Source organism: Elgaria multicarinata, chromosome 1 (assembly GCF_023053635.1).
Source record: "Elgaria multicarinata webbii isolate HBS135686 ecotype San Diego chromosome 1, rElgMul1.1.pri, whole genome shotgun sequence".
Taxonomy (NCBI): domain Eukaryota; kingdom Metazoa; phylum Chordata; class Lepidosauria; order Squamata; family Anguidae; genus Elgaria; species Elgaria multicarinata.
In genome coordinates this window covers 67,160,829-67,175,086 of record NC_086171.1, presented here as the reverse complement: position 1 = coordinate 67,175,086, position 14,258 = coordinate 67,160,829, and the positions used below count along the sequence as shown (strand labels likewise).

At 42.7% G+C, this 14,258-nt stretch overlaps 1 protein-coding gene across 2 annotated transcripts in view; it reads right to left on the bottom strand.

The window, feature by feature from the left end:
- The window catches only part of ELMO1 (engulfment and cell motility 1), a 361,047-nt gene that overhangs the window by 258,714 nt on the left and 88,075 nt on the right, over positions 1 to 14,258 (bottom strand). The window contains exon 4 of one of the 2 annotated variants that reach the window (XM_063129690.1): positions 13,958 to 14,030. The exons of the other annotated variant lie outside the window; for it this stretch is intronic. Coding sequence (XP_062985760.1) covers positions 13,958 to 14,030 — 73 coding nt within the window. The remainder of the gene's footprint in view (positions 1 to 13,957; positions 14,031 to 14,258) is intronic. 2 annotated transcript variants of the gene reach the window in all.

Here is a 14,258-nt window from a genome sequence, read left to right as displayed (position 1 = left end):
CCATACCTCTCATGGCAGCCATTTTGTTGTGGTGCCCAGAAGAGTTTCTCAAATTGTCATTGTGCCCACAGCCCAAAATGGTTGCCTACCCCTAATGCACAGGATTGACTTGAGTAGGGACAGTGTCAGGAACAGGCCTGATCTCCCTAGTGTGGGGGAAGAGGTTTTGGGGCCCGAATCAGACTCAGAATTTGGAGGACAAGGAGGAGGATCAGGACCAGGACCAGAAGTATACCAGCCAAACAGGAAGCGGGGGAGGAGATTCTGCAAGACTCTTAAGAAGTCAAGAATGAATCTTCCCAGGAGCTTATCGGATAGAATGCTGAAGGCTCAAAAACACACACACACACACACGCGGAACTCGGCCTCTGTTGGAAGGGGAGGGGATTTCAGAGTTGGCAGATCCCAAAGTCTGCTGCAAGAACAAGTGGGCAGAATTGAGAGGAAGTGGGAGGAGGTCCCTTAGGGTAGCCACTCACCAGAGGCTTCTCCAAAAAGATCCCCTCGAGGTAAAGAGGTGGTTGGACTGTGGGGAAACTCTCCATTTTAGTTGAAATGCAACTGCCTAGCTTTGTTAGCTCTGAGCATTCACACTTCCATCAGGTGTGAAGAGATGTTTATTTGTTGAATACAGTTTTGTGGATTACTCAGCAGACCTCTTTCTTGTCTTGCATCTTGGAATCATGACAGGCACCCCACACATAGTGCCCCCTCTCCTTAGTTCTATCCCAGGTTTTTGAACACTTGGACAGTTCTACTTGCATTCAAGTGAACGTGGGTAGAACACTTCTTCATACCTCACCACTCAAACACAGCAACGTTGGCACCAGGCAGGGGCCTTGTGGTTTACTGATCAAGAGCACTCCATACTAAAACATGTTGGTGCAGGTCCTGCACCAATACATTATTGTTCATTTATGTGAACATCTCTAGTATTCAGTGGCTATGTAAGCACTATTATCATTTATTTCATTATTTATTTATACATTTGTATCCCACCCTATCACTAGGATCTTAGGGCGGCATACAGATAAAAACATACAAACAATATGAAACAATAAATATACCTAGCTAAAAACAAATTAAACCATTAATCAAGCTAAAATCAGTATAAAATATGAAAACAATTACAACTATATGCAACCTTGGTGAATTTAGCCATCAAAGGCTTTGCTAAAAACACCATATTTTAACTTGGCACTGAAATGAAGCCACTGCTGGTGCCAGTCGGGCCTCCAAGGGGAGGGCATTCCACAGCTGGGGTGCCACAACAGAGAAAGCCCTCTCCCACGTCCCACCATAGCAAATGTCTCGCATTGGTGGAACATGGAGGAGGGCTTCTCCAACAGATCTCAAGTCTTGAGCAGGCATATAGAAGAGAGGCAAGTATCAAGGTCCCAAGCCATTTAGGGCTTTAAATGTCATTTCCAACACCTTCAATTCCAACCAGAAATGCATAGGCAGCCAGTGCAATTCTTTATGACAAGTCTTTGTATGATGCACCAGTCAGCAGTCTAGCTGCTTCATTTTCCCCCAGCTGCAACTTCCAAGTAGTCTTCAAGGGCAGCCCCACATAGAGTACATTGCAGTAGTCTAATCAGGAAGTTACCAGTGCATGCATTATCATAGCCAGTGGTAACAACTAACATCAGGGAACTGGAAGAAACTACAACCAAATGCTATAGCAGCAGTGTGATTAATTTCTTGCGGAACTGCAGTTACGTTCTATACTTAAAAGCGTTATAAAGAAAATCTATAGGAGCAGCTGAGCTACCCAACTGCCAACTCTGGACTAAAGTATGCTGATCTTTTAGGACACTCCTATATTTCCTTAACTCGAGAGGGGAGTCCCATTATCACAAAATTCAGAAAGCCTTGGCCTGTATTATGTAATCCATTCCGGAAAAGGCAGGAGTGGTCTGAAAAATAGTCCCCTTGTCTTTGACATGTAACTAAACAGCATGTCTTCCACTACCGCTCCCGTGGGATATTTCACTCCCCACTTGGCATGTGCTCCTGATCAGGCACTAGTTATAAGCCAAAACAAACAGCCAGTCAGTTTTAGAGTGAGGAGAAAGAAACCAACTTCTTTCATTTTGCAAGTTCTACACACTTTTAAAGGCATATAATAATATTGATAGACAGATGGACAAATCTCACATTACACAATGGGCAAACAATAGATTGTATTAGTTATTTGCTTAATGGATTTTTAGATCTCCTTTCAGGATGCTGAATGCATCTGCAAAGGCACAATCTCTTATGCACCCCAAACAGCTAGCTCATAAGCATTATATAAATTCACTGCATTGAGTGACTCTATATACACAAAGATTTAAATCTACTTGAGTCACCTTGTGATATTTCTATTTTTGAATTGCGGGCTGCACTTGAACTTAGGAGCCACCAATTGCACAATTGTCTGCAAGGGCATACAGAAGCCTGCAATGAGTGAAAGACCGTGGAAACAAGCTGCATTGAACACTGAAGGCAACTATCCCATTCATCAGCCTGAATGTAGATTTAAAAATACAAGACCAAAATTTCCCACGCTTGGATGTTTCATTAGTATAGCATTCAAAAGTAAGGACTTTTTAAACCAGAGCAATAGCGGGCACTAGTGACTGAGACCCAAAGCATACATTACTAGTGGAGTTGTAGCAGCTTTTCTTTCTTTTTTTACTCTAGAGTAAGTACAGGGGCCTGATCTGGATTGCGATCTTATCTTAGAGCGTAGAGGGCCTTTAACCCGTTCCCCACTGCTGTGGTCCCCATATAGATCAGCCCCCCATAGCTGCGATTTATATCACCAGACAACCAGCAAAGCAAATGGATCACTGTTTGGCAATGTACATTGTAGGCATGTGCCCCCAATCCAGGTTCAGACTGCACAGAGAGAGAGAGAGAGAGAGAGAGAGAGAGAGACTGAGAGAGAGAGGAGAATTAAACCCCCATCCCCACCCCCAATCCAGATTGGGACCCTACACTTACTCTAGAGTTAAAAAGAAAGAAAAAGACAGCTGCTAGCTACATCCTACAATAATGTGGACCTATGAGAGACTGAATTGTGAACCAGCAAAGTCCATGCTCAAATCCCACCTCTACCTCAAACCCATTAGATGACCCTCTAGTCTAGAGCCTAATTAATCCATTTCAACTTCTCTCAGTACGGTTGCTGTAAGAATTTTGGACTTAGTCATGTGCTTTGAACACTCTAAAGGGCTGCTCAATAAACTTACCACCACCAGAGAGGTATTAGACTGCAGCTTAATGGCATAGCCCTTGTGGTTCACCTCCAACCAGAGCTGTCACAACAAAAAATCTGAAAACGCCATGGGTAGACAGGGGCTTACAAAGCATTTCCTATGCATGTCACTGGAATGCATCCAAAAGCATCAGCTTTCTAATGTAGCAGCCCAGCCAAAACCTAAGTGGAAATATCTGCTCTCCAATTAAAAACCCAATTTCGTTTCTCCATTCCCAAACAATTACTTAAGAGCCTGCAAAGAAACAGTCCATAAGAGCATAATTAAACCAAAGGGATATTCTACATTAAGCTGAATGAAACAGCATTCAGCATGTCAACTAATTTCAATGGACATATTTACACAGCACTAATCTGCCTACTTGATCCCAGTGAAATCAAGGATGTTGGATTAAGAGACAGACTGCATAAATCAACCATCTCTGTTTTTGACCATAGTGTTCCAGATCGAAAACTGGAATTTTAATTTAAAACTATTAAAGTGTCTCTAAGTTGACATGTCAACATTCTGGGAATCTTTATATTTAACTTTAACAATTTCTGCAATTGTATATTCTACTTTCATCCTATGAAGCACTCCCCCCCCCTCCAAATGCTAAATGTTTAAAGGGTGAAATCCTATGCATATTTAGACAGAAAAGCCCTATAACTCCCAGCCAGCTGGGGAATCCTGAGGGTTTTAGGACTTTTTTCTATCTAAATATGCAGGAGATTGTGCCATAAATATATCCATATGTAAATTGCCACCTTTACATGTTTTCCTTCCATCCTCCCCAAAGTAGCTGAATCCCATAGCTACTGAGGTTTCAGTTCAGTGCTTTGAAAGACAAAGACATTGCATCACATATGAGCAACCTGCTGTTCACTTTTGTCTCCATTTTAACAACCAGCTTCGAAGTTCATTTTTTAACTGCAGTTTAACATTATGACCAAATTGGGATGAACTGCAATCCATCTTAACTATGGCTTATTGAAGCAAGCCAACTTCAAAACATGATACATTTTTTAAAGACGATGGCCTGCTTCAATAAACCATAGTTAAGATGAACCAAGAGTTTAAGGTTTGGATGTAATGTTAAACTGCAGTTAATAGAAAACAGAAGTGAACAACTTCCCATCTCCTCTTTCCAGCTGTGCAAAGGAAACAGATGGAGGCTCGTGCCCCATAATGCTAAATCCAAGGTGAGCAACTCTTTTGGTCTTAAAGGCTGGAATGGCAGGAGATGCAGATGGACATGCACACACATACATTCCCATACAACTCACTCACAAACACACAACACTCACACTGGAGCTTGTCTTATAGACGTTCTAATGTTTTAAAAACTTACAATCTAAACTGAAAAGCAGTGAGGCAGGAGAGACAATCCAAGGGACAACAAGGAGGAATGGATCCAAACAAATGCATTCATACATAACTGATGCTTTGTTTCAGCTGAGGAGAAGGACCAGTACTTTTAGAGTAACTTCATGGCAGGCAGCATGGCGTAGTGGTTAGAGTGTTGGACTACAATTGGATAGATCTGAGTTCAAATCCTTAGTCATGAAGCTCACTGGGTGATGTTGAGCCAATTATGATCTCAGCCAAAGCTATCTCACAGGGTTATTGAGATGATAAAATTGGGGTGTGGGGTAGGAGAGCTATGTATGCTACATTGAGCTCCTTGGAAGAAAGGTAAAATATTTTTATTTAATGTATTTATTTAAAATATTTCTTGGCCTCCTTTCAGGGAAGAAGCCCTCCTAAGGCACCATACAGCAATAAAACACATAATAAAAACTGATAATTTAATAAAAAACAGTGGAAACAAAGAAAAGAGCAGCCACAGCAGCAAATATTCTAAAACAACAAACACCAGCATAAAATTTATTTGTTTATTTATTAATTAATTACATTTCTATACCGCCCAATAGCCGGAGCTCTCTGGGTGGTTCACAAAAATTAAAAACATTCAAAGTATAAAACAACGGTATAAAACCATAATATAAAATACAATATAAAAGCTCAACCAGATAAAAACAGCAGCAATGCAAAATTACAAATTTAAAACACCAAGTTAAAATTTATTTATAGACTGTTAAAATGCTGGGAGAATAAAAAGGTCTTCACCTGGCGTCTAAAAGCATATAATGTAGGTGCCAAACGAACCTCCTTAATACAAGTATAATAAATAAATAAATAAATAAATAAATTGCAAACTTTCTAGACAGAGACAGCTCATCATGTATGAAGTGACAAGAAACATTCTTTCCATGAATTCCCTTAAGATGCAAGCTAGTTTATTTCACTTATCATGCCTTCTCTATACATAACAGTATAGATCCTGTTCCCCACTATGGTGGCACAGCCCTTATTCTATTAGCATATGCTGAAAAAGCAGGTCACGTATAGAATCAGAACTAAACTGCCTTCTCTAACTTGATGCCCTCCAGCACTCCTGAGCATTGGCCGGGCTGACTGGGACTGATGGGAAGTGAAGTCCAAAAAACACGGAAAGCATCAATTTGGTGAAGGCTGACATTTAATAGTAGCTGACTGAAGTGAAGAATCAAGAAACTAACAAAATACTGGTTTGTTGCTGTTTGTTGATTTGTATAACCTGCCCCACACAAAACAGGCTTTGTAGGAAGAGTTTCTCCAGCATATACAATTACAGATATTATTCAGGGGGGGGGGGGGGGAGAAATAGGTCATAAGAAAAAGTAACTTTTTACCCAGAACAATTTAACTATTGTGTCCGGGCCTCAAAAACAAGACATAAAATCTACAAAAAGAAAAGGTAGATTCATGAGCTCTGACCTGGAGGGGAATCCAGGCAAAGACAGTTTCATTTAATCACACAAAGTCAAAGTGGAAAATGCCAAACTAAAAGCAGACAATACTGTGCATTGTCCTCTGGTGACACACAACTACAGATGCAAATTGTAAGAGGAATGAAGGAGAAGAAAACGTTGCACAAGGGTCAGAAATAAGCCATGAAGAGAAAAGGGGGGGGGGGATCCTAATGCAAACATTAGACCTGCTGTGCTAGATTAGACCCCAGGTTTATCTAACCAAGCACTGTGTCCCCCAAAACTGGCCAGAAAAATGCTAGCAAATCCTTCACTCATTTATGCTAAATACAGTTCATATTCCATATGGCATTTTTTTTATTTCGGCCAATATCACAAAGCTCGGCTGTTATGCCTGAACCGTATTAATGAATTTACTAAACCAGACATTCATAAGCTTTGATCCATCAGGGACCACTCTTCTGGTTTCCTTGTTCTTCATGGCCTACTATATTTTTGGTTGCCATGAAGGAAGCTTCCGGAAAGTTTTCTGATCCAGTACTCAACTCTTTCTATGCTCCTAAGCATCTATGCTGGATGGATAGGTTGAAGGGAAAGAGGAATGCCCCATGCAGGCATTCAAGAGAACATGTGAGGGCTCAAAGTGTGTACAGGGATGGGGGTCACATATGCTGACCCCCTCACCCTCAGTTCAGATCTTGCTGAATTGATCAGCAAGGCCTGAAGAGTTCCACTCACATTCGCTGGAATGTTACCATGGTTGGGAAAGCAGGGTTTACCTCATATCTTGTGGATCAATATGGCAAGTTCTGAACTGAGGGACAGTGCATGCAGGGCCTGTCTACATGAAGATATAGGGGGCAGGGGCAGTATGTGCAACCCTATACCAGTACACACTTTCAGCCCTCACATGTTCTCCCTAATACCTGAATAGGGCTGAGGTCTCTGTGTGCTCCACATGTGTCACTCAGCTTGAAAAATGGAGGGAAAATGTTGACGAGTTGAAGCTCCCTTGAATTTCCCATCACAGGCTTTTGTAGAAGGCACTTTTAAGGAGGGTGATGTACATTCCTGCACTGGAGTGAAGGAATGAAAAGCTTCCAAAGAACTAATTTTTTTTTTTATTTATTTATTTATTTATTGCATTTATATCCCACCTTTTTTCCTCCAAGGAACCCAAGGCGGTGTACATAATCCTCCTCCGCTCCATTTTATCCTCACAACAACAACCCTGTGAGATAGGTTGGGCTGAGAGTCTGTTACTGGCCCAAAGTCACCCAGTGGGTTTCCATGGCCAAGTGGGGGCTAAAACCTAGATCTCCCGACTACTAGTCCAACACTTTAGCCACTACACCACACAAATAGAAAAAAGAAAAACAGTGACTGAAATGGTGATGTATTGCTGTAGGGAGGCAGGCAGCATCATCCCTGGTGTTTGAGTTAAGTTTCATGCACTCCCAAGATTCTACGTGTTAAACGGTTACAAAATGCAGGTTACCTCAATAGCCACCTGCCCCTATATGAACCTGCCTGGCTTTTAAGTTCAGTCTTAAGAGGTCCTGCTGTCCTTGCCAACCCATATGTAAGATTAAGTGAGCAGATAGAGACCCGGCCTCCTCAGTGGTAGCTCTAAAATGATGGAACTCCAGGTCCTAGTGGAGATTTGCTAAACTGCCTCCCTTTCTATCTTGAGACTGATGACAAAATTCAATTTTTTGCTGACTTTTAAACTATGATCTGTTGATACATGGAAGTTTTAGCACTGCTGCTTTTTTAAAGTTTAATGCTGTTTGTGCTAGTTTATTCCAGTGTCTGTTTTGATTTGTGTATTTTGGAAATCTTTTTGTAAGTGGCTTTATTATTTAATAGAAGAGTGGGATATAAATACTGAACTAACTAGGGCAGGGAAGACTTGAACAGCACACAGTTCAAGAAGTTTGTGGACACCCTTGCACGTCATGTATGATGCATCTAGCTGGCTGGCCATAATACCAGCTTCTTAGCTTTAATAACAAAATAATATTGTATGCCCTCAGACCATTCATTGGAAAATGTGAAATGACGTTGTTGCTGGGAAGCTGTGATTTCGAACCTAATTTCCAGTTAGTGCATCTATTGCACTGAGTGACGTGTAGAATGTGGTTGAAGAATGTCATGGCTGTGACATGCAGTTGTGCTGAAGTTGAACGGTGTCCTGCCCCAACAACTGTGGTGATTAGTCAAACAACAACAATGCATTAGTAAAAGCATGGTTTAGAATAAAACAAAAACATTGGTGAATTTAAAAAACACAATTAAAACCACGCAAATGCAGCAACAGTGAGCAGCTCAGCTCAAGAGGCTGAACACAGTAAACAAAACCAAGGAAAAGGACTTTTATGTGTTGGCAGGAGGGTAAAGAGGGAGGACCAGAGCCTGGGCCCAAGCCACTGAAAAGTTCCTTCCCTACTTCCTGATCAAATGTACTTTGGATGGTGGTGGGACAGAGAGAAGGGCCTCTGCCAATGATCTTAAAACCAGGAAAGGTTTGTATTGGAGAGATGCAGTCCTTCTCTCAAATTGTTTAGGATGTTATAGATACCACCAGCATGTTGAGTTCTGCCCAAAATTCAACAGTTAGCCAAAGATGTTGTTACAACAAGCGAGGGTCGCACGTTCCTCCTAACCACGCTTGGTCAACAGGCTGGTTTCAACATCCTGAACTTGCCGAAGTTTCCAAACACTTTTCAAAGGCAGCGCTACATGAAGTAAAATGTACTGTAGGCGGGCCCATCTCCAGCTGTTTTGGCACCCTGGTGGACATGTGCTCCCCTCTCTTCTCCATCCCGCTGCCCTGTCTTCTTTCCCCGCCACCCCATGGTGGTGGTGGCAACAGCACTCTGCTACCTGCCTCCCCTACTATTCCTCACTTTGAGGGGTACTTCCTTAAAGAGAGGCATTCTGGGTAAAGTGGGCCTGAAGATTGCCTGTGCCATTGCAGCACAGGTGATCTGCAAAGCTGCCTCTCTCAAAATGCCTCACTTTCAGAAAGGACCTTTCAGAGTATGACACTTGGGTTGGGTGGGCCCCCTCAAGAGCTACGCTACCTGCTTTCCTGATGAGGCGTTTGCTACAGTAGGGAAACAGCTGGCAGGGTTTCCCAAAGAGCCCACCTGCCTGATGCCTAGTTCTGTGGAGATCTTCAGAGCTCAGCATCAGGTAGGCAGCCCTCTGGTGAGCTGTGTCAGGCATTCTCTAACTGAGGCAGCAAGAGAGCAGCTGGCATGACTCTCTGGAGCACCAGGCAAGCCAGTGCCTCACTCTGGAAACCCCTCAGAACAAGGCCCACTGCTCTGGAGCATGTGGCCCTCTTGGTTGTGGTCCTCCTCAGAGGAGGAAGAGAAGCTGGAGTGTTGCCATCACTTTCACACAACTGCCACCAGCATCTTCAGGGCAACATTTGGCATTCACATTCACAGCCACCCTCCCCAAACCCGTTTAAGGCAGCCGTGACAGTAGTCCCAGTGAGATATAACTAAGATGTGTGTCACCATAGTGCGATTTTACCCATCCTTAAAGAATGGACACAGTTGGTGCAGGAGCCTCAGCTGGGCAAAAGCACTCCAGGCTACCACTGCCCACACTGGGCACCCAGATTCAGAGATGCCTCCTCATGGGTTTATTGCTCAGAGACCGCAATCACCCTGCAGGTGCAGGGAATGATACACAAGAGCAGCCGTGGTACCACTAACAAGAGAGACTTTTAAGCAGTTGAGAAGCCCTAAAGCAATCCTTTCTGCTCCTCTGAGAAAATAACACACTTGCCTCTCCTCGGAGGCCCGGGTAAGGCAATCCAAACCTCAGTATGTGAAAGTTCAGAATGCCCACTTGTTGGAGCCATCTATTCACACTTCTGCTAGGTCCATGAAACGGTCATCATGACCCTTGGCATTTCTGCCTCACTCAGCCGGTGACAGTAAACAGTGGAACATGTAAGCAGTAATCACAGGCATCTGAGTAATACCAATGACATTTAACGCACGCCCTTATTTATTCTCTCTCTTGCTTGAGTGACTCAGACAGCCTACAGGCAGCATAACCCTATTGAAGTTTTCCCTTGCAGCTTAAATAATATACATGAGAGTCCGTCTCTCCAGGGCGCAAGTTAACAGCATCATCTGCGTTTTTCGACCAAAATACACACGCCACACCACTACCACCACTGCAACAAAAAGCGTACATACCAAATTCTCTCAAAGGACCCATTAATCCAGAAAGAATACCTAGGTCGGAGTTGGATGGAAGAAAGCAGGTGGGACAATTTTTACAATGCAAAAGTTTACAGCTGCTTGGCCTTGTGCTTCCTATTCAGATCTCTGCAAGACAAGTCTGACCTGCCCCAAGAAGCTTGCAAAAAGAATTCACAGATGCACATTCATCATTCAGGGATGCCTTGCATGATGGGAAAGCCATCCTAGACAAAACTTTTAGATCACTTCAAGCACACAGCTTTCAAATGGAGGCAGTTCATGTGCTGAACTGTGTATCACCAAGCAACAGACATACATCCTGCTAGCGGTCTGTTAGAGTTTACACGAAGGCACAGATTTTGAGAATGAGCCCAATGGATTTTCATCTGGACAAGCCTAGAAATATCTTGAAACTAAAACCTAGTGCTTAACACAGGATTTCCTTGGTGAAAGGAGGTTAAGTACTACGAAACCTATTATGCCTAGTGTATTATGTTGTTCCAGCACTAACAATTGCATTGTTAACATTTTATTTCTGCATATTTTAGCACTAAATGAATTAGCATTTCAGCTCCTGATGTGTAAAGAGAATAATGTTTAATTTACCCCCTCCTCAAAGTACACCCTGATGATTTTCAAATACTCTCTTATACTGCTCACATTTGAGTTCTGAGAAATGTTCAATAAATATGACATCCTTCAGAAGGTGAACTTCAGCACAGCTTGAGGTCCAGACGCTGGACTTGTCTCTCTCTTTTGGACTTTGGACAGTAAACAGACCTGCAGTCCCAAGTGAGGGATATGCCATCCCTGAGCAATGCAAATTGCCAAAGGGGGTCTAACTTTATGTATACTGCCCTGGGAATCTTTCTGGATCAAAAGGTAGGCTTGAAAATAAGTCAGGTAAATACATAGAAAAATAAGGATACTACATTTCTAGCTACGATGGTTGACAATTTAATTATAGAATTATTAATCTTTCAAAAGGACCCCCAAAGTGACTCACAGAAAATAACGCAAGATAAATAAAGTGACTTGAATCCTGAGAACCACCAACAGGAATTGCTGGAAAGTGACTTTGCCAACCCTTCTCCCACCCCCAAATAACCTCTCATGAGGGTGAGATACCTTTCTTGTTGGAGTGGGCTGTAGTGTGGAAAGATTGAGTAAGGTTAGTATGAACAACGTAAAATCTCAAGGTAAGTGAGATACGAATGGATTCAAGTGGACCTTTCTCTGTGCTGAGAGAGGCACGGAAGTCTACCTGTCCCTGAGCAGGAAGCAAAAAAAGGGGGGAGAAGGAAAAAACACAGGGTGGGGTGAGGACATACTACCCATGTTATCAGCAGGGGCGGGGCCATGACCACTGATGTCATCTGGCCCACAGCAGGCCTGGTGGGGCACAAATTGGTACCCCATTTTGAAAAGGCTCTGTGCCCTGAAGTATAAAATACATGAAGGCAAGTATTCAGCCATCACTTGTCATGAAGATTTCTATTAAAAGATTTCTGTGAAGCTCCCATTTAAGGGGGGGGGAATGGGAAGTGATGCAAATAAGGTTTTATTTACCTAACAACCAGCCATGTGTATGTCTCATTTAAGTTTCCTGTCTGCTGCTTCCTGAAAACATCCTGATCATAAACAAATGCCAACTAAATGTTACTATCTAAAGCAGTTTACCGAGCAAGGAAAGGGTTTTTGATAGCAGAGGAACTTTTCAATTCCCTCCACCCACCCCCTGCCAGCCTTGCACTTATTAATTGATACAAATTAAGATCTGTAATATACCTGTTCCTGGAATGCACCAATGCAAGCCTACAGAGAGGACATTGGCCTGGTTCAGACAACACTCTGGGCTTTGTGGTTAGCTTAACCATGTTCTGCTGTGGTTAACGCTAACCACGTGCGGAATGCTTGCAGACAACCCTTTTAACTCTTTTGTGGTTAAGTTTTCCTTAACCACACACTAACCACAACGTAGTTAGTAGAGCACCTGATTCCTCCCAGCAGCCCTAATGCTAGGATCCCTGGCAGTTACGGCCATCATTTTAGAGCAGGCACCAATGAAATCAGCAATTACATGCATGCATCACCCCATTTAGTGAGCAGTTCCTTTGCTTTCTGCATCACCATGCCTGCTATACCTCTACAGTCATCACAGGGGAGGCAGAAGCCTTCCAGGATGGCTGCTCTGGCTGCATCATCAGGCAGCGTCGCCACAGTAATCAGAACCTGAGGGGGTGTAATGGCGCTTCAACGAGGTAGGAGAAAAAGATGCTTTATATGGGGAAATTGCAAGCGGGGATTTAAAAAGCTCTGCTGTAGGCATGCTCTGCTAAGAAGAGCAAAAATCGCTCCAAAAAGCTAATGCGAAACACGAAATGGCAGCCGCAGTGAGCGTATCAGTCAGCAGTCCAGAGCAGCCATAGAGCCCACTGGCTAGAGTGGCCCCGCCTAGTTAGGCAACTCTGTACTGGAAGCTTTATGCCTTAACCCCTTAACCCCGGCCCCTTAACCACAGACACGTGTCAGACAACACTTTTAGACACGGTTAGTGCCGCTAACCATGTTGCACAACATGGTTAGTGAACTTAACCACAATGTGGTTAACAGAGCAGATGGTTAGGGAAAACATGTGTCAGACTACACTGTTAACCATGGATAAGCATTCCGTTAATCATTTTGTGGTTAAGCAGCAGGGTTTAGCGTGTTGTCTGAATGGGGCCTGAGTGTTTTACCATGAAATAAACACCTTCATGTACATATTAGAACAAAATCTCAGACAAAAGGGTTCTAAAGCTTAGCCTTCTCATGCAAACTTTCTATATGCAGGATTTTATTTTATTTTTTGTGCCAGAGCCTTTCAACATGAACCCCCCACCACCACACCACACACACCTGGTGTGTATAGTCTAGGAGCAGTTTTAATGAATGATTTGCTGTCTGTGTAGCTTTCTCTCCAACCCCCTCTTCCAGGGATCCCAATACAAATTGCTCTTTTTTCGCTGGTAGCAGTGGCGGGAAAAGAGCAATTTGTATCAGTTGGGGGAGGGGGGCATTGAGGCCCCTGCTAAGGCCTTGTGGGTTGCATGCAGCCCAGGGTTTGTGAACCTCTGGTAGATCAATCCTTAGGAAGGGCCTCAACTTCAACATATCCAGAAGCAGCTAGAGCCTCTTCTTTAATGGGCCTGCCTCATCTTTTGAGGTTTGTGGGATTGGGATTGGGAAGTGCCACACAAAAATCCCACAATTAATTCTGATAACAAGTTGCTTAATTAACAACAAATTGTTGCAAACATCTGGCCAATGCTTATCCAATTTAAATCTTGGCTAGAAAGCTCTGCAATTTTTTTTTAATATTATTATTGTTATTGTTATTTACATTTGTATACCACCCCATAGCCGAAGCTCTCTGGGCAGTTTACATAAGATATACCAATTATACACTTCTGCCCGCAAAGCTGTACTATTATATTGCCACCATACAGAGTTCAGACTAACAGGATGAGGCACAGCGATCCCATTATAACCTACTTGGGTCTAAGTACTAGAAAAATGAAGATAATAATGCAATTTTCCTCAACATTAGCTCTGAAACCAGAATGTCAGCATGATGAGTGATTATTTTTTAAGCAGAGCACACAAGAACTGTGTAGAAATATCTTCCTACCTTTTCAGTGATATAGAAATTGGAACTATCAGCATGTTGCAGTGCATAATTCTCATGGTTTGGAAGAGACCACCTTAAAACGTACAAACAACTTTATTAGTAAAATGGACATAGGCAATAGAAATCCAAGAACACCACTCCGCTTTTCCTTTCCAAATCACTGTTTGGTTACAAACCATTAAGTTAAATACAGAGAACTGTTTTAGGAGCGTTTTTAAAGATCACATTGGCTATGTTTGTATGTAATACATTCTGGCTTAATAAAGCACAGTGTGAACAAACTGTCCATTTGCTCCCACTT